The sequence below is a fragment of the Salminus brasiliensis genome, chromosome 3 (assembly GCF_030463535.1).
Source record: "Salminus brasiliensis chromosome 3, fSalBra1.hap2, whole genome shotgun sequence".
In the NCBI taxonomy this organism is placed as follows: Eukaryota; Metazoa; Chordata; class Actinopteri; order Characiformes; family Bryconidae; genus Salminus; species Salminus brasiliensis.
In genome coordinates, this window is record NC_132880.1 from 26,105,608 (window position 1) to 26,125,435 (window position 19,828).

Here is a 19,828-nt window from a genome sequence, read left to right on the forward strand (position 1 = left end):
TTCAGAAAGGACATGTTTGGTATTCGACGTGTGTTTCTTTAGTTTACAGTGGGAGATGCTAGGCTATCGTTGCTAACAAACGCAGATCATCTCTATAACAACGCGCTCAAAAACCTCTTTCAATCAGTCTCTCAAAACATAGCTGGATTCACAAAAGTATCTTAAGTAAGAAATTATGTGCTTATTTATTTAAACACTCCACTCTTACATTCCTACAAATGAGTAAATTACCATTTTGCTTAGTGTTATTTAATGTTTAATGTTCATTTGAATGTTTGATGTTTGTTGTTGCACCATGGGTCAGAGAGTAACACAATTTCAATCCTGTGCATGTACTGTACATATTAAAGGTTTTGACAATAAAGCTGATTAAACCTTATGATAGCCTCAGAAGAGTAAGTGAGTGATGATCAGTTGAAATTACTAGAATTCATGTCAAATTTAAGAAGATTAACCCCTTTTTTAAAAAAAAAAAAAAAAAGTACTGTTAGTGTCTAGACAATTCGCTTCTAGCTCATGTTTACTGAAAATATTTGGTGTTTAACTGAATATTGGAAATGTTTTGCATCGTTCATGATACGTTGTGAAATACAGCATTAAAGACTACGTTATAAATGGCCTTAAGATAAGAAAATGACGAGTGTTAAAAAAAAACGTTTTATTTTTGATTATTAAAAACATCTTGAACATTTGTAAGAACTTCTTGGTGTTTATCTTAAGACCCTTGTAAGTTTATTTATTAAGAATGCTTTTGTGAATCCGACCCCAAAGCTTCATTTGTTTAGCTCAGACAAATGGATGTGGTTGAGAATGCAGTTTGACTCGCTGTAGCCTACAAACCTGGAACCACTTTTACCTTAGCACAGTATGAGGTATCACTTCATGCACTGAGGTCCAGTTTGAAAGCAGAACAGTACTATAAAGTGAGGAAATCCGGGGACGGTAACGTAGTTCCAGGTCTATCCATGCTGTTTTAATGTTTTTTTTTTTTCTTCACTTGTTTATATATTTTTGGACAGATTTGTGAAGCAAATGAAGAAAAACATGTCCAACACCAAACATCATGTTTAACTGTACCTTCAATGTCTTGAAACAGTCTAGTAATAAGTTCTACGTAATCTTATATCTTTTTGAAGCAATCCCATATGAGAAATATTAGATACACCAACCCCAGATATGATCATATTACTCACAAAAAATATATATATTTTTTGTAGTTTTTAACACTATTGTTCAAACATTGCGACGTGTTTAAAAAGTGTGTTATGACAAAGTGTGTCAAAGCTAAGGATTTTAGATTGACAGTGACCTGTATAAATGTGCTAGGTGAAAACTGATTAATTTATTAATTGAAACACTCCTTTGTGTTATAAAGGTGTTTTGTGAACTAGTGAATGATTTGGTCACTTTGCACCTCATGTAATTCAGTAATTCATGTCCAACAGCTTAGCAAGATTAGTATAATAGGGAGAAATACTACAGGGCTAGCTCTGATTGGTCTGTGAAGCAATAAAACACCATAGAGCTGAAATCTGGAACATCTAAGAGTGCCCATTTTGACTATATGTAAAGTTAGTACTTTTATTCACACAACGATTTGGATTTTCTTGAGTTTTGTGAAAGCGCATTGGTCATGTGACCAAAAGACTGACCTGTAGAAGCCGGCTGCTTTGACTGTTTTAAGAAATATCTTCAGATTTGTGCTCAGACACCTTACGGACCATATCTTATTAACGTGATAGTCCGAATGAAAGCATGGTTGGGTAGACTGTATGGGGTGGAAACGATGAAGCAGGCCACAATAGTAATATCTGACAGGGATGTGTGTGTTGTTGTTCTGCTGATCAGCTGTGTAAAGTTTATTGAGTCTCACGGTTCCTGTTTGATGAAGAACCCATCTGGGCTGTTGGAGTCCAGAGCTGAGGAATTCTGCCGGAAGGGAAAATCATCAGCCTTAGCAGTTTCATCCTTCAGCTGAACAGCAGCAACTACGGACAGACAGAGAGCACAGAGCATTATTGACTTATAAATTACATTTACACATGCGCACACACAGAAAGTGAGGTCCATAAGTATTTGGCTAGTGACATCATTTGTTTTGTAATTTTTCCTCTGTACATCTCCACAATGGATTTGAAATGAAGAAGTCAAGATGAGAAAGAAATGTAGACTTTCAGCTTTAATTCAAGGGGGCTAACAAAAATTGTGCTTTAACCTTTTAGGAATTACAGCTGTCACGTTTACAGTCCCAAAAGTAATTGGACAAACAAACAATTAAAATTATAAGGAGTATTTGTTTTTCACTTGGAAGCAAATCTGGACTCTGTTGTAAAGCTCTGCCAGGCCTTTACTAAAAAGCTGCTTAGTAGGGTTGAGGTCAGTTGACTGACTCTGCCATTTAAGAATGATGATCTCTTTCGCTTGCATGGTCACCTATTTGGGCCACAAGAACAGCTACCAAATGCAAATTCAGTAGTTGGATGAAATAATGAGCAAAAAGGCCACAACTGGCTATTAAACTGCCTTCAATTCCTAAACGGTTAATGAAATATTTCTGTTAACCCCCTTAAATTGAAGCCCTTTCCATTCCATTCACCATCACAACAGTTCTGACTGGTTGTGCAAACCAGTGCTGAATTTTCCCAAAACTGAATTTTCCCTTTAAGTTTGTTTTGTTGAGGGTCACCTGACGTGTGATTGGGGTTTGAGTCTCTGTCGGCTGAGCTGAGAGGAGTGTTCGTAGGGCCGGATGATGGAGAGGGAGCTGACGAATAATGGGGTGGAGTCATGTTCTCATCTCCACACAGGTTCCTCTGAGGAAGCCCCGTCACACACAGGGTCACCGGTCGCTTACCGATAGGAATCTTCCTTTCTGCAAAATTCAGAGCAGCTTTTAGTATTCTACCTCAGATTACCCAGAAGAACAGTTATTCTGTAACATGGAGGAAGAGTCCGTTTAAAAATGTGTTTTTCCCCTTTTTCCCCCCAGTTTGGTACTGCTAATTAAAACTGTAGCTCCCCCTAGCATTAGTGCATCAGTGCTCCCGACACCAAGAGGGTAAGGACTTAACATGTCTCCTCTGATACTTGCAACGCCAGCAATCCCACTTTTCAAACTGCTGCTAGTGGGGCTTCGCCTGGGTTATCGTTCATTTTTTCTAATTTTGTAGTTTTCCCATTTCTGCTCCTCACACTCTGAATTTCAGGAAAAATTAAAAAAATATCTCTACTCAATTTTCGGATTCTCCCATTAAAAAAAAAATAAAAAAAATAATGATAATAATAATGATAAAAGTGGTAGGATTATACACCCCACCAGCACCACAATATTGTTGACAGTCTGATCTAATGTCGGCCCTTGACGAGTATAAAGATGTTTATTTTTTTTGTGGAGAGTCAGGGGTTAATATGAAGAGACATGTTACAGATATACTACAGGCACAGTAGGGACTTATTAAACTGGTTATATTGGTGAATTACTGATGCCATGCTGGTCACGTTGTTCATGCTGGTAGACCAGCTAAACCATCAAACCCAAAGACAAACATACCCTATACTGGTTAAAAGTTAAGCTGGTCATGGTTTTACTGTAGACACTTTCTCTGTGCATGAGTGAATTCATGTCATACAAAAAGGAGAGCTCTCCTAAAAACCCTCAACGTGGCGTCTGTTTACGAATAAAGTCCTGCCCTTCATATTGTGATGAACATTCAGATTGTGTGGAGCAGAAATAGAAAACTAGGTAATAATGTTTTACTAGACCAGAAATTTTCAAATTTAGCCTCAAGAGCTCAGAAAATACTGATAAACGTTACACTGGCCGTTTTTTTTAAGCCGAACTGGCCAATATATTTTATGTCAATGCATACAAAAGGTGCAGTTTAGTTTCTATATCTATATGAGCTGCATGAAGTAGGGAGTGAACCTCAATAGTATTTAAACACCATGTTGCATTATTTTATTAAAAAAACAAAAAACAACAACAAACAAACAAAAAAAACAAAACCCAAAAGAAAAGAAACCACACACACAAAACAGACCAGACACACACACATATTTTTAAGAACATACTGGTTAAGTCAAGTAAAATAGAAATACAAAGAAATATAATAAATAAAAATGTTTTTAAAACAAAAAAACAAACAAAAATATAAAATATAGAATTATTGTTTTGTATAAATAAACATTTTTGGAATTAATAATTCAAGGTCAATTTACTGAAAAACAAACATGTGACAACCTAAGACAATTTAAGTTTACAATGATAAACTGAGCATATGAACATTTTTATTATTATTATTATTATTATTATTATTATTTAAGCCAATTCTATTATGCACTTCTGCGTAATGGGTTGAAACACCAGTCAGTAGGTCAGGGCAGAAGTATGCAGGTTAAATCAATCAAACTTTGAGAGATGAATTACAGTCCTGATTCAAATGAAGCTGTCATTCTGTACTGTGATACATGGCTGGAGGGTATGAGTTCTCTCTGACGATGCCTGGCCCTGTTAACGCCCCCTATTAAGGAATGAGAGATAAAGAGGGACAGGAGGTGACAGAAGTGCAGAGAGAGCGTGGTGAATGTGGCCTACTTTTCTTTTGCCCTTTATACTGCTGGGACTTCTTCCTCTGCTTCGTAACGCCTGAGGAGAGATCCCGCGATGCTGAAAAAAAGAACAGAGAACCATAATGCACTTACTGCCACTCGATCAGAGCACTTCAATTTAAACTGCCTTCATACTAGGATTAAAAATTGTTCATTGAAACAAATGTGGAATGAATGTGCTCACATTTTAAAGATAAGTCTGGTAGCGTCAGTGAACCAATAAGCAGGCATGTTCCCAACTCTAGACTGCTGACTAATTACCTGCTGGAAGTGAACCATGGCAGCACTTAAAATGAAATTAATTAAAATTCTACGCAGTGCATCTCTGTAGAATACAGAGTAGCAATACAGATATGTGGGCGAATAGAATCAAAAGGATGAGGGTCAACCTAAATTCCTCCAAGAGCTCAGCGACAACGCACAAAAGACACAAAACACTTAAGGACCTGCAGGCTTCACCTGCCGTTTATGATTTGACCATTAGAAAGAGATTGTGAATGATATCCAATCAGAGAGCTCTAAGGCAGACCTTGATGATTCTTAAGCCTTTTGGTGTAATGTTCTGTGGTCGAGTCAAAACTGGAAAGTGGGGGCGTTACATCTGGCATAAAGCTTATACAGCATGTCAGAATAACACCAGGATAGCATCTTACTAACAGTGTAACATGGTGTGTTGTGTTTTGCAGAGCCTAGGTGACTTGCCAAAATTCATGCGTTCTGGTCTCTAGCAGCAAGACAACAATCCAAAACACAAGAGCAAGTCCACCTCTGAACAGCTCTAAAGAAATAATGGTCTTGGAGAGGGCCAGTCAAAGTCCTGAATGGAACCCCATTGAGATGCTGTGTCGCTGCTATGATGTGTGATGCTGCCCAGTCAAATGCTGCCCCCCTTATGTGGCTGAATGAAAGCAGTTCTGCATTGAAGAGTGGTCCATAAAGACTGTTCTCCAGCATTAGGTTTCACTTGTTGCTGCTAGAGGTGGCAGACCCAGTTAGGAAGGCACAGTGGTGCATAGAGAAAAAAAAACATGAGTTTCCAAAACTGGTAAACAATTCAAAGATACATAGAAAATTGCACCCCAACAACCATCTGCAAGACCTGGTAGACTGCGGCCATCAGATAAAGAGCAAAGAAGAGAAAATCAAGCCCCACTGTTGCTTCAGATCTAAAAACATCTACAGGTGTTCATGCCCATCCTTACACTGTGAGAAGATGTCTCAACACTGAGTAGAGCTGATTAAGAAACAAACAGACAAATCAAACAAAGAAGCTGTTGCTGTTTCAGAGCAGCCCAAAGTTCAGACCTCAGCATCACTGAAAGACTTTAGGATGACCTGGACGATGAGAAGCAGCTTCTAAGACTAAACTCTAGAGGTGTCGAGAACAACTGCCTCCTGATTACAGCAATAAAAGTAAGTGTCCTGAAAATAACGTGAGCTGTAACAAAAGTTAAGTGTGGACGCACCAAACACTCAAACGTCTGATGATAGATTTAGCAATTTAGGCCTCTGTGTCATTTAACAACTTTTGACTGACAGTGACAACAAATGCCGGGTGCACAGGGCTGTATCAACAGTGCCGAGTTCTGAGAGAGTCTCCCACTCACCCTGCATGGCGGGCGGCTGTAGCTGATACCCGGTCAGTTGGCACCAGCCCACAGGGTAGAGGTCTGGCGACTCACAGTCGACCCACTGATCATATTCATCCTCCCAGCCGTCGAAGTGGATCCGCAGCAACCTGTGCACGATCCGAGTCACCGTGGCAACACACACCAGCCGCGGCTCCATGAGGTCCACGGCCTCTAGCTTCATACCAGGAACGAAGCCGTGGTTGGGGACGTCCTACACACATGAAAAGAGAGACAGAGATTCAGCACAGCGCCGAAACTGGACAACACACAGCAGTATACTGTGTAAAAGATGTTGCACGAAATTGAAGTCTGTTCATAAAGTCAACACTTTCTTGAATACATTATTTTACATGTGTCCTCAGTAATGGCCAATCAGAACTGACATGCAAATTTGTGACCAACACCCAGCACCCGTTTTGGAGCCATATTCGACTGAAAATCTCAGAATCAAAGCCAGGAGTTTTAATTAAAGTAAATTGCTGTAAACTACAGCAACAAATAAAACAAAGAAAACTATCCGGTAACCAAGAAACATGCAGACAAATTTCTGGTTATAAATAACAGAGTCATGCAGTGTCAAACCACATAAGCAAGTCTATTAGAGGATACAGAACAACTAAAGGAGCAGTAAACTGTGGCTGATCAACCACATCTGGGGTGCAGGATTAAACGTATCATTCATGGTCATTTGTGGTCATTCAAGCACTGTTTTATTAGATGTCCCTAATACAGTTCTGTAAAAAGGTAACAGCTTTCCACCAACTTTCTTCCATTTTTGCATATTTGTCACATTTAAAAGTCATCCAACTAATTTTAATTTAAGATAAAAACAAGGGGAACAAAAAGCAGAAGGCAGCTTTTAAATGATCATTCCTTTGATTGAAAAATTAATGTAAACCTAATTACGCTAAATCCTAATAACTGTCTCAGTCCGGGTCTGAGACATCAAGTTCCCAGGTAAGTTATAGCTGAGAGTTATGGAAGTGGAAAGAATGTGAGGACTCCAGGCTGGTAGGTTCAACCAAGATCATCAGGTGTTTATACATACAATACCATTCCAGTGCGTACATTTACTAATCTGTATATTTAATCTCTGTGCTAGATACAGATCCCACCCCTTCCAAGAGCTAGCCGTGGGCCCTTCGGCATACTCCAGAGTGAGCTCCCTTTTAAAGACTACACTGGAATACAGACAACAGGTAAGTTTCACAACATATCATTCGAGCATGAACTGCCCATTTAAGATCGTCCCACAGCATCGCAACAGGATGTCAGGAAGTCAGGACTTTGACTTCGCCACTATAAAAACCCTTTTGTTTCTTTAAAGCCACTCAGAAGTGGACTTGCTGGTGTGCTTAGAATCATTGTCCTGCTTCAAAACCCAACTGCACTTGAGCTTCTGGTCACAAACTGACAGATGGACATTCTCCTTCAGGATTTTCTGATAGAGAGCAGATTTCATGTTTCAATCAATTATGACAAGTGATCCAAGTCTGCAAGAGCCGACCACTTCTCTGACTCTTGTCACTGAATAAAATAAAGTCCACTCTTACCTTGTTAAAGAGCTTCACTGGAGCTGCCACTGAACTGGATTCCCTGAGGTAGTCGAACCATCGGAACGGGAGTTTAGTGTAGCCTGAACAAGGAAACAGGCTTTACTTCAGCTGTACAAACGCAGATCAACCAATTGGATATCAGTTGGTCGATGTAAAATCATAATAGTTCAATCTTACAAACAATATTAGCGAGAATATTAGCTAATTAGAAGTTAATATTAGGTAAAAACATGGGCACCTGTCTAACTATTCTATATGGGTAATTTGGGGTTGTAAAATTAAAAAAAAGGCTCATCTAAGCAGCGGACAAGCACTATAACGCATGTCCACAATGCAGGAGAAGTCTATAGGAAGATTGCAAAACCTCTTCAGGTAGCCGTTTCCTGTTTGTAATATAATTAAGAAATGGCAGTTAATAGGAACGATGAAGGCCTGGAAGGCCAAGAAACCTTTTGAAAGTGAACTACTTTTTAAATGTGACCGTTTCCCTGCAAAAGACCTTCAGGAACATTTATCAGACTCTGAAAACTACTCCAGATTCTGCTAAAAGGTCTATTGCACTGTTCTACTGTGCAGTGACACCTGCACAAATATGATCTTAAACATTAGCCTCTAATATTTATGTTTCTGTTCTTTACTACTATAAAACATGAGTGCAAACAGAGCTCAAACATCAGGAATAGGTATCAGATGATGCCCTGGGTATCAAAACCATCTGTGATATCAGAACTGCTCAGATGTTGGTTATATGAGTTAAGTTCTAATTGCTCCATACCACGAGGCGGAGTGAGCTCGATGCTGTTGATTTCACAGAAACCAGCGGGGAAGATGTTGGGAGAGGTGCTATGGTAACAGATCCAGTCTGAACCATCTGCTGCTTCCGAGCCATCGATTCCAATCATGAGGTATCCATCTGCCAAAACCTGAAGAGTGAAACCACAGCACTCAGTGGGCGAATATGCGTAACACGTGAATTAAAGGAACAACATGTTTATAAACATATAAACAACTGAATTCTGTATTAACACGCCAAGCCACCGCTGTACTCTTAATGGACAGTATAGCTTGGATGGACCATCGAGTCACAGATGAAGATAGAACCTGACTCTGTTTCAATTAAGGAACTGTCTGTTCTAGAACTAGGACCAGGCTGATCAGCTAGGCAAAAAGATATCCCAAACATGGGCTCAGAGTGCTCCAGAGAACTACGGTGGTGCCACTATGAACCAAGGATCACTGGGTCAAATCCCAGCACATGCTGCCTGCCATCAGAAGCCGGAGTCAGAGAGAGCACAACTGGCCTTTCTCTCTCTGGAGTGGGCTGATGGCACTTTCTCCCCACATCACTGCTAGTGTGACTTCACAGCGAAACTGCTCCTCCAGGTATAGTCAGGCTTTAAATTTAAGCAGTTCCTCTGTGATTCACTGTAAAACTGCAATATGAAACATATATAAATGCCTGGCCAGCTTCAGATGTGGGAAAAGGGATTAGCAACATCATTAGCTTGATGCTAACAAAACACTTGACACACTAATAAAAACGTATCCATTAAACTGTGACTGTGACGTTACGATACTTTCAGTATCATATGAAGTTTTAACTCCTAATGACATGATTGCAATATACACCGCACTGAATTCCTTCAGAGGGCCTTGATTGTTTGACAACAGTAACCTAAGAATTAAGCAACCATACTGGAATAAAATATTTGCAAATAGCTTATAGATTATGGCTTTTACTAAATGCAGCTGGATTTTGTAAATGATTAGTCAAGTCCCACTGCTAGAGCAGTACAGGGGACTTTTACTGCAGGGCTAACAACCCCCTCATATTTATAATCTCACAGTAGCATCTGGCCTCTCGTGGCTCATTGCTTTAATAACGTACAGACTAGACCTTACCTTCCTGACCGTGGCAACACAAATGGCTGATAGATTGAGGGGATCGATGGCCTCCAGCTTCATCCCATCCTTAAACCACTCTCCACTCTGATCCACATCTTTCACCTATACACACACACACACACACACACACACACACACACACACACACACACAGAGTTTATAACCAGTACACATTTATATTTAAGGCATTCAGCATACTCTCTTCTCCAGAGCGACTTACAGAAGTGTTTCAATGTTTACTCAGAAAATACCCATAGCTAAGTTGTATTTCATCCAAAAGTCCAAAAGATACACAAAGTCTAAAAGATACACAAAGTCCAAAAGATACACAAAGCAGATGCTGCCAAATACAAAAGTCAGTATGGATACCTAGATACACAATAATCTACACTTTGCCTAAATATTCTCAGAAGAGGTGGGTCTTCAGTCTGTGTTTGAAGACAGCAAGCGACTCCACCACAGTTCGTGCCAGGACAGACCCCACACACCTGGACAGCCTCTAAACTTTCAAATTTACATTGCCATTCGTATGTGCTGAACAAATTCAATGTGAGTGATATTTGTTACTTCAGAGATGCTTTACAGAGATGAGATTGGTGACCGTCAAAGCCTGGTGGAAACATCAGACATCTAACATGTCTTGGCTACATGAACATCAACTACATGTTTTATCACAGAAACCAGACTTAGACCTGTTTAATGTGTAGTAGGGTAGTTATAATGTTGCAATGCATTAGGCTTAAAATGTAAGGGGATATATTTCTGCCACATTATTAAGCCACAGATTTTTAAAAAACATGGAACGTGAGTAACTGTTGTTTTTGTACTGAATATACTGTAGGTTGACTACTTGTCTTCTTTTACTACAGCATGTGTGTAGCTTGCACGTGTGCAGTGCATCACCTTAGCAAACAGCCGTCCAGGGGCGTCCACCTGGCCCTCCATCTTCTTTGTCACATCTGCAACAACGACACACTGTTATTGTGGATGAACAAAACCGCACACGCCTACATAATACAGACTGGAGGGAGTCTTAAAAGGGCAGTGGTCACAGAGTGCTCATTTCTCCAGCCCTGTTAATTATCATGCAAAACTGAAAGCACAGACGTTCAAAAACCTATACAGCTCGAATCCACAGTTCCTCTGTGCTGTTTCAGCTGATGGGGGGGCACTGTCATGTTGACACTGCACAGAAAGACCACACCCATTCATCCAGCCACAATACAACCACCTTAAATAACATAGCAAACACCTACCAACAGCCTATCAACTGTCAGACACTGCATACAAACTACTCAGGATCACCCGACCAACCATCTAACAACCTGCTTAGCAACCAGTTGGAACAGCATATCAACCGCCTGGAATACCATAACAACCATTTTGTAACAACATAGCAACCTTGAAAGCAAAAGGTAATATTTAGAAATATTTAATGTCTTGATTAAAATATTAATTATTATTACTAATTAATACTAATCAAACTTGCACACACAACATGACTTAATTATGTAATTTTGATCACTGAGTCCAGGTCAACATGGCTTTTGCAAGTTCTATATGGAAGCCTTGACTGATTACTGAGGTAATTATCACGTTAAGACTCCTTTCTTCAAGGTCCTGTGCGCAGACTGACCGGAGCGCTTGAAGCGATGTCCGATGCTGCGGGACCAGCCGATGCTGTGGATAAGGGGGCTGTACATGTGGCACCAGAAGTCGTCTGATCCGTCCTGGCTCTCCTCATAGACGAGGCGAAGGCGGCCCCCGATCACCTGCTGAACCAGGGCCACCCGTGTCCGACACAGGTGAGCCTTATCGACCACCTCGACTCGCATCAGCTTCTTAAAGGGAAATTGCATGCTCTCTTGCACCTGTGAGACGAGAGAGCGTCAGAGACAGAAAGAGGAGGAGAGAACGAACGCTGGAAAGCTAATTTCCATTTCCACACAGATTGAACAGATACGTAAAAATGCTGCAAAAACAAAATGCACTGGAGAAAACTGCACATAAAGGTGGCAATGAATGTGAAACAAATCAGAGCCCAGATGCTGGATTACTGACTGGATATCTGATTAGAGTCAGTTAAACAGGTTCTGATCAGACAGCTGCATGGAGTCACGACAGAAATCGGTAGGTAAAACACATGAAATATTGCCATTTGCTTAAAATGTGTGTTTTTCAAGCAAAAATGATATAAACATGATATGTTTATGATATAAACTGAGTTGTTTATGTGGGACTGACAGGATTATGCTATTTCTAGCATGCTACAACATGCTAATAAATATAAAGGTTAAAAGCTATAAAGTTATGGCTTTTTTTATTATGGACTATCTTGGATTATGTTGACTGAGGACCACAAACGCCTTATTGGCTGTAGCTTTAGTTGCAAAAATATGCCCTTACAACACCTTACAACACACAATCCTGCATATTTTGAAGAATTTTATTTATTTGCTTACTAAGTTACTAACTTAAACACACTGCAAAAATAAACATTACATATGATGTGTGGATGTGATATGTGTAATGGAAATAGATGAACCAAGAGAGATCACCTTGGTGGAGAAGTCAGGTGGCAGTGTTTTGGACCCGGTGAGCCGTTTAACCAAGAACCCCTTCCAGTTCGTTACTTTGTGCTGGATTGCTAGACAGTGAAAAAGAGCATGCATTAAATCAACATTTTATGAATAAATTAATTGATTTATTGATTCATGGTTTAAACTGAAAGGTGGCATCTAAATGGTCAAGGTCAATAGTTCGATCCCCAATGATCCCCACAGTCACTCGTAACCAGGAGTCCTATAAAGCATTGCTGGCCTCGCTCTCTGAAGATGTCCCTTCTTCCCTGTCAATCACTCAGTGAGATGATAGTGAGCACAGTTGTCTGTTTACTGACTAAATAAAATTAGCAGTGAGAGCTCTCCACCGCTTGTTGAGCTTCAGTGGTGTTGCATTCACCCTTCCTGTGCTGGTAGCATTAAGTCTTATGGAGTCCTAGCCAGTGTGTAGGGCAACTTGAAACGACTGGTTTGGAGAGATAAATAGGCAACCAAAAGGCTCCCATTACTAGTATACGCCATTTTGTTGTTCAGCAATCCACTTCCCATTAGTGGCAGACTCGAGTTTGAAGGGCAGAGGAAAAATATAAATGGGCACCTACTGCTCGACATAGGGTCCCACCAGCATGCAAAAAGCTATGATGCTTTGTGTACAGTACCAGTTAAAGTTGAATTTGTGCTGGTCATCATCTTACAAACATCTGACCCAAATGCTAGGGCGATCATGTTTTTGTTTTCAAAAAAAGATGACACTGGGGACGCACGGGTATCCAGCGTAGTTAGGATGTTGTGGATGGGGGGGTATCAAGTTGGCCTGAGCAGTATGTTCAACTGGAAGTAGATAATTTGTTCAAATAAGCTATTAAGGCTATTTATTGTTCTTGCTAAATGAGTAAATGTGTATGTACAGTATGAATGTATATTAACATCCTGAGGTTGCACAGTTTGAGAGGTATTCTTACAAAGATGAGGAAACCCTTACACAGGTAGATATACAGTTAAAACCAGAAGTTTACATACACTATATAAAAAGACAAGAGATATGCATTTTCAGAATCAGAATAAATATTTCCCATTTTAGGCCAATTAGGATTACCAAAATGATTTCTATTTGCTAAATGCCAGAATAATGACAGAGGAAATTTTTAAAGGCATTTTTTATTACTTTCTTCAAAGTCAAAAGTTGAAATGATCTCAATCCTATTGAAAATGTATGGGCAAAGCTGAAAAGGCATGTGCAAGCAAGGCGGCCTACAAACATGGCTCAGTTACACCAGTTCTGTCAGGAAGAACGGGCCAAAATTCCTGCCAACTATTGTGAGAAGCTTGTGAAAGGATATCCAAAACGTTTGACCCAAGTCCTACAGTTTAAGGGCAATGGTACTAAATTCTAATTAAATGTATTTAAACTTTTGACTTTGAAAAAAGTAATAAAAATTGTCTTTAAAAATCCCTCTCTCGTTATTCTGCCATTTAGCAAATAGAAATTATTTTGGTAATCCTAACTGACCTAAAACAGGCAAAGTTTATTCTGATTTCATGTCAGACAGTGAGAAAAAAAATGCATGTGTGTCTTTTTATATAGTGTATGTAAACTTCTGGTTTCAACTGTAGAAGGGTACCCAAAGAAGGGCACTCATTAAGACACATACATTTTTCAGGTGCATCATCATAAGTTATTGCAAGACAAGGCACCCTAGTGGGCACTCTGTCATTTTTTTGCCATGTGAAGGGAAGCCAATAGGGCACTTCATCTTGTTTTTGTCACTATAGAGAGAACGTTTTAGGTGATGCTTTTTCAAACATGGGCGCACCGCAGGGTTTAATGGAGGAGTCTGTCAGTGATTGTTGAAAAGGCTGGTATTTTATCTTTTAGAAGTCTGCTGAGTTCCTAATAGTTGCTTGTGTAATCAGCGCTCTCTTCAAGCAATTGTAGCTTAGTTGTAGCTTCACATACTTGTTTGCTAGAACCATAAGACAGATTGCTCAACTGTCTCTTTTCTCACTAAACCTAAAACATCCCTGTACCTGAAACTGAGTTAATGATTGATGAGTGATGTGAAATTGTAAAAGATTTCATACCAATTTCTTCCAGAAAAATTATACAAGAGGAACAGAAGGAATTCTGGTTCATGTCTTACATTTGGGTGGAACGAGGGGTTTTCCTCCGGAAGCACACCAGCCCACCGGGTGGATATCTGGAACACACAGGTTGCACCAGAAATCCTGTCCGGAGTCACCGTCGAAGCCTTCATACCGCAAAAGAGCCTTAAACCCTACAGAGAGGAAACGTGGATTAGACAGAGCCTGCAGTGATCACTACCACTAATAATAATCAGACATTCTCCATTTAAATATATTTGACTACTTAAAATTCGAAGTTGTACCAAAACAACCAAGCTGAAACATATACTGTGGTGAATTCTGAGATTTCATAATTTACTGAAGCATTTCAAGATTCCTAATGAAGCCAATTTTTTGTAATAACACCACACTGTGCTGAACCAGACTTTAAATTATGTCATATTTTTTAGAAATTCTTAAAAAGGTGTTTACCTGCCAGTTTAATGATGGCAGCAATCCAGTAAACCTTCATGGGTAAACTGCTGTCCGAGTTCAGCACCTCCACCCTGATGCCCTCAGTAATGTCGTCCCAAGAGTTTCCCATAGGAACCTAAACAAGAAACACGTTCATCACATTCAGTAGTGACATAATTCATAGTAGCTGATGAATCATTTATAGCAGATACTGAGTACTTCATAGTGAATACTAAATCATTCATAGCAGATACTGAACAATTCATAGTAAATGCTAAATAATTTACAGCAGATACTTTGTTCTTTATAAGATAAGATAGATATTGCATATTTCATGACAGATAATTAATATTATAATAATAATTCATAGTAGATGCTGAATAATTCATAGTAGATGCTGGATAATGAGGTACTGAATAATTTATAATATACACTGAACAATTCAAAGCAGATACTGAGTACTTCATAATAGATGCTGAATGAGGTACTGAAATATTCATAATAGATACTGAGTAATTCATAACAGATTGTCAATAATTCAAGGCAAGTACTAAATCATTCACAGTAGGTAGTGAGTACTTCATAGTAGATACTGAATATCCCATAATAAATACTAAATATTTCATAGTAGATGCTGAATAATAAGGTAATGAATTATTCATAATAGTTTCTTAATAATTCACAGCAAGTACTAAATAATTCATAGTAGATGTAAATGTTTAGAAGGCATGTCCATTAGTCTAATGTTCCCTGCTGGGCACATCAGGCTTGTGATGCAACTGGAAGCATTACATGTCAACTTACGTGTTTGAAGCAGCTCACCGGTGCCCCCATCATGTCTCCATTGCCAATGTAGTTTCCCCAGTCAAAACTGTCCAGGGGCACAGCTGGGAGGAAACAGTAAAGTCAAGCACAGCCTGATGTCTCTCTGTGGTGTCCTGAGCTAACACATCAGTGCATTTTAACAGCACCCTCAAACTCCAAATTAAATCACAGAATCTTAGTTCTAATCCTTATCCTGTGATGTTGAAATGTAAGACCCCAGACTTAGCACAGAACTGCACACCATTGGTCAACTTACAGTATCGTTACAGGATATAGTAATATTATTTGTAAAATGTTAACACAATCCTTTTATGCTGAGTAAATACCTCACACTCTGAAACTGTTGGGTTGTTTTTTCTGCTCAAACGATGGGTTGAGCCTGTTGGGTAATATTGCTGGTTTATTTTCTTCAGTGCTGGGTTGCTTTAGCTCCAGGATTAGTGTTGACATAGAAGGAATGACATTGTTTCAACTGTCTTATTACAGAATAAGCATTAGCTTTAACTAATTTAGATATGATTCGTTTCCACTGTGTCAATAGAGGACTACTGATAGCCAACCTGTCAGCTGACTGAACCAATTTCGAGATCAGTTCACTCTTTTTGTACCACATGCTGGAAACGGCTAAGAAAACGTACTGTTACATTTTTGTGATTGGCAAAAATGTTGGCAGTACGGACATTACTCCGCTTTTTTTTCATAACTCTCTGCAATGTGATTGTTTTAACCTAAAACTGAGTAAAGATCCACCACCCAGCACGCTCAGTCACAACCTAAACCAAATATGCTGGGTTAAACCAACCCATCCTAGATTTCCCTCTATAAATAAATGGTATCAAGCCACTTCCAGGTTAGCAGGTTAGCAGACATGAGTGGCACAGAGCACTAAACACTGGTACATGTTTATGGCTCATGTTACAGAAAGCTTAACATTCTTGTCCTACATGTTCTGGTCGCTGGAGGGTTACTAGAGGGTTAAATGGAAATTCACACTCACCTGATTTAATCTTCACCTGGTTCTGCTGATTATTCTGGTTCTGCGTGTATGCAGCCAACTTAGCCATTAGCGGCTGCTTCTGCAGCACTTTGGCCTTTTTCGTTGGAGGCTTACCCTAAGAACCATCGGAACGGAGACTGTAAGAACTTCTTGAGAAGAATGTGGACCTTAATGATGTTTAAAAGGTTAATTACGCTGTACCGTGTGTGTACAGTGACCATGTGAGTTCTTCGTACCTGCAGTCGGGCCATGATGCTGGCTTTCTTAGAGTTGGAGGAGTAGCTTCGTGAGCAGGACACGCTGCAGAACCGCTTGGTTTTAGAGTAGAACGCGTCTCGGACACCTACCATGCCACACATCTCACACGTTGCTGAAATGAAGGGAGAGAGATTACTGAAGTCCGTCTGCGTTGTACAATACATGCAAAACACACAAGCACCTTGCAATGGGACATTTAACCAATAGGTGAGCAGTATGTATAACATTGACCCTGTATTGATTCTAGCCCCATTCTCAAAGTCTGCAATCGAAATACATACAAATGCTTCTATTCATGAAATTCTAATGCCATAATAGCCAAATGAACAGCATTACAGAGGGGTTTTAAAGTGAAACCACCGTGGGTTTTAAAGTGAAAATCACCCCCTAAGCTTTCTGTAGAGTACTATGCTTGTTTAGAATGGCATGTGGGGATCATGTGAACATTATAAAGCCTTATGGCACCTTTTGTTCCCAAGTAAAAATATCTCTACTCTTTTAATAGTCAGCCTTATTGGTCACTAATTGACGCAGCCCTGGTGACCACTGTGCTGTGTGCGTTTGTGTGTGGAGAGGGGGGTGGTACTAACCCATGCCGGCTTTACCGTCGGGATACGTGTAGACCTGTCCGTTGGTGTGTATGATGGGCAGGGTGGTGGGTAGTGGCGAGGAGTCCTCATCACTGTCATCTGAACTACAGCTGCTGCTGGACTCCTCACTACAGCTCTCACAGCCCTCAGAGACACCGAACGAATCCCTCCGCCTCCGCTCCTGACGCTCATCCGCCTGGGATAGAGTAGAGTACACTGAAGTCTATAGAGTAAATAGTCCTTATGGTATAGAATATACTGAAGCGTACTAAAGCGTATATAGTAAATAGTCCTTACGGTGTAGAATATACTGAAGCATATATAGTAAATAGTCCTTCTGGTATAGGATATACTGAAGCACATACAGTAAACAGTCCTTACGGTACAGGATATACTGAAGCACATATAGTAAATAGTCCTTACGGTATAGGATACACTGAAGCATATATAGTAAATAGTCCTTCTGGTATAGGATATACTGAAGCACATATAGTAAATAATCCTTCTGGTATAGGATATACTGAAGCACATATAGTAAATAATGCTTCTGGTATAGGATATACTGAAGCACATATAGTAAATAATCCTTCTGGTATAGGATATACTGAAGCACATATAGTAAATAATCCTTCTGGTATAGGATATACTGAAGCACATATAGTAAATAATGCTTCTGGTATAGGATATACTGAAGCACATATAGTAAATAGTCCTTACGGTATAGGATACACTGAAGTATATATAGTAAATAGTCCTTCTGGTATAGGATATACTGAAGCACATATAGTAAATAATGCTTCTGGTATAGGATATACTGAAGCACATATAGTAAATAATCCTTCTGGTATAGGATATACTGAAGCACATATAGTAAATAATGCTTCTGGTATAGGATATACTGAAGCACATATAGTAAATAGTCCTTACGGTATAGGATACACTGAAGTATATATAGTAAATAGTCCTTCTGGTATAGGATATACTGAAGCACATATAGTAAATAATGCTTCTGGTATAGGATATACTGAAGCACATATAGTAAATAATCCTTCTGGTATAGGATATACTGAAGCACATATAGTAAATAATGCTTCTGGTATAGGATATACTGAAGCATATATAGTAAATAATCCTTCTGGTATAGGATATACTGAAGCACATATAGTAAATAGTCCTTCTGGTATAGGATATACTGGAGCACATATAGTAAATAGTCCTTCTGGTATAGGATATACTGGAGCATACAGAGTAACGGGTCTTACAGTATACAGTACAGTGGAGTATAAGGAGTAAACAGTCTTTACAGTACAGAATGTACTGTAATATAGAGAATATACTGGTTTATGCAAAGGAAAGAGTCCTTACAGTACTGTGGACTGGGGTAAACGGTATAAACGGGTAAACTTTGATCCTGTTCTGCACTCTCTGTCCTCTCTCTGCTAGGTTGCTTTTCTCACTGCAGTGATCCCCTTCATCTTCATCACTGCAGCTCTGTTTTATCTCACACAGATCCTCGTGCTGTGTGAACCCAGTACACTCAAACCAGTAAACACAACACAACACAACAAGAAACCAGTAAATGCAAACCCCGGACCTGCTGCACTGCGGCTCACTCTGCACACAATCAGCTGTTCACACTCCCGTTAACTCCAGTATGTGTCTATGTGTGTGTGTGTGTGTGTGTGTGTGTGTGTGTGTGTGTGTGTAAAACGCTCTTCTCCACTTTAACAACAAAAGCCCCCCAAACCCAAACAAAAGCTCAGATCTCTCCTCGCTCGCAGACTCACCAGCTCGCGCGCGTTTTCCATCAGCTCCTCATGCGGATGTGTCTCTGGACCGACTGACCGCTGTCCTTTCAGAATAAACGGGAATAAAGATCCGTAAAAAAAAAACCTCACACTAACCAGCAGCTGCGCAAAAAACACCACACACACATATACACACATATACACACACACACACACACACACATACACATACACACATACACACCGCAACGCGCATGCGCACCTACAGCGCAGCGCTGCGTCCAGCAACCAATCAGAACGCCTTTACAGCGGAAACACTGACACCTGCTGGAGCGGAGCGCTGACGACTGCGTACATTTACATTTCAAATATCAAATATATATATAATTTATTTTTTTTTTGTCTGATGAATGGACCAATAGAAATGCTCAAAATTACTAGGACTAAACACTTATTTTATATCGACTTCCATTCAGAGTTGTAAAGTCATCATTTTACATTTAGATTTATATTTAAGGCATTTAGCAGATGCTCTTATCCAGAGCCACTTACAAAAGTGCTTCACTGTTTACTCTGATATAATACTCTATATAATAGCTAGTTTGTATAGA

The 19,828-nt window shown here is 39.6% G+C and overlaps 1 protein-coding gene across 3 annotated transcripts; it reads right to left on the reverse strand.

The window, feature by feature from the left end:
- Nucleotides 1-467: 467 nt before the first annotated feature.
- On the reverse strand, nucleotides 468-19,508 carry LOC140551921 (MBT domain-containing protein 1-like). 3 transcript variants are annotated; one of them, XM_072675723.1, is made up of 18 exons: nucleotides 19,484-19,508; nucleotides 19,257-19,321; nucleotides 17,470-17,665; nucleotides 16,858-16,991; nucleotides 16,622-16,736; nucleotides 15,604-15,686; nucleotides 14,818-14,935; nucleotides 14,403-14,537; nucleotides 12,259-12,347; nucleotides 11,337-11,571; nucleotides 10,604-10,659; nucleotides 9,698-9,802; nucleotides 8,571-8,718; nucleotides 7,793-7,875; nucleotides 6,216-6,450; nucleotides 4,595-4,666; nucleotides 2,687-2,872; nucleotides 468-1,988 (listed from the first exon to the last, which is right to left on the reverse strand). In XM_072675723.1, exons 2-18 carry the CDS (start codon nucleotides 19,275-19,277, stop codon nucleotides 1,870-1,872), a joined length of 2,130 nt encoding a protein of 709 aa, XP_072531824.1. In that variant the 5' UTR covers nucleotides 19,278-19,321; nucleotides 19,484-19,508; the 3' UTR covers nucleotides 468-1,869. The 3 variants fall into 3 exon arrangements, with proteins under 3 accessions (XP_072531824.1, XP_072531823.1, XP_072531821.1); XM_072675722.1 differs by lacking the exon at nucleotides 19,484-19,508 and having other exon boundaries at nucleotides 17,485-17,665; nucleotides 19,257-19,447; XM_072675720.1 differs by lacking the exon at nucleotides 19,484-19,508 and having other exon boundaries at nucleotides 19,257-19,447.
- Between the last annotated feature and the right edge of the window lie 320 nt (nucleotides 19,509-19,828).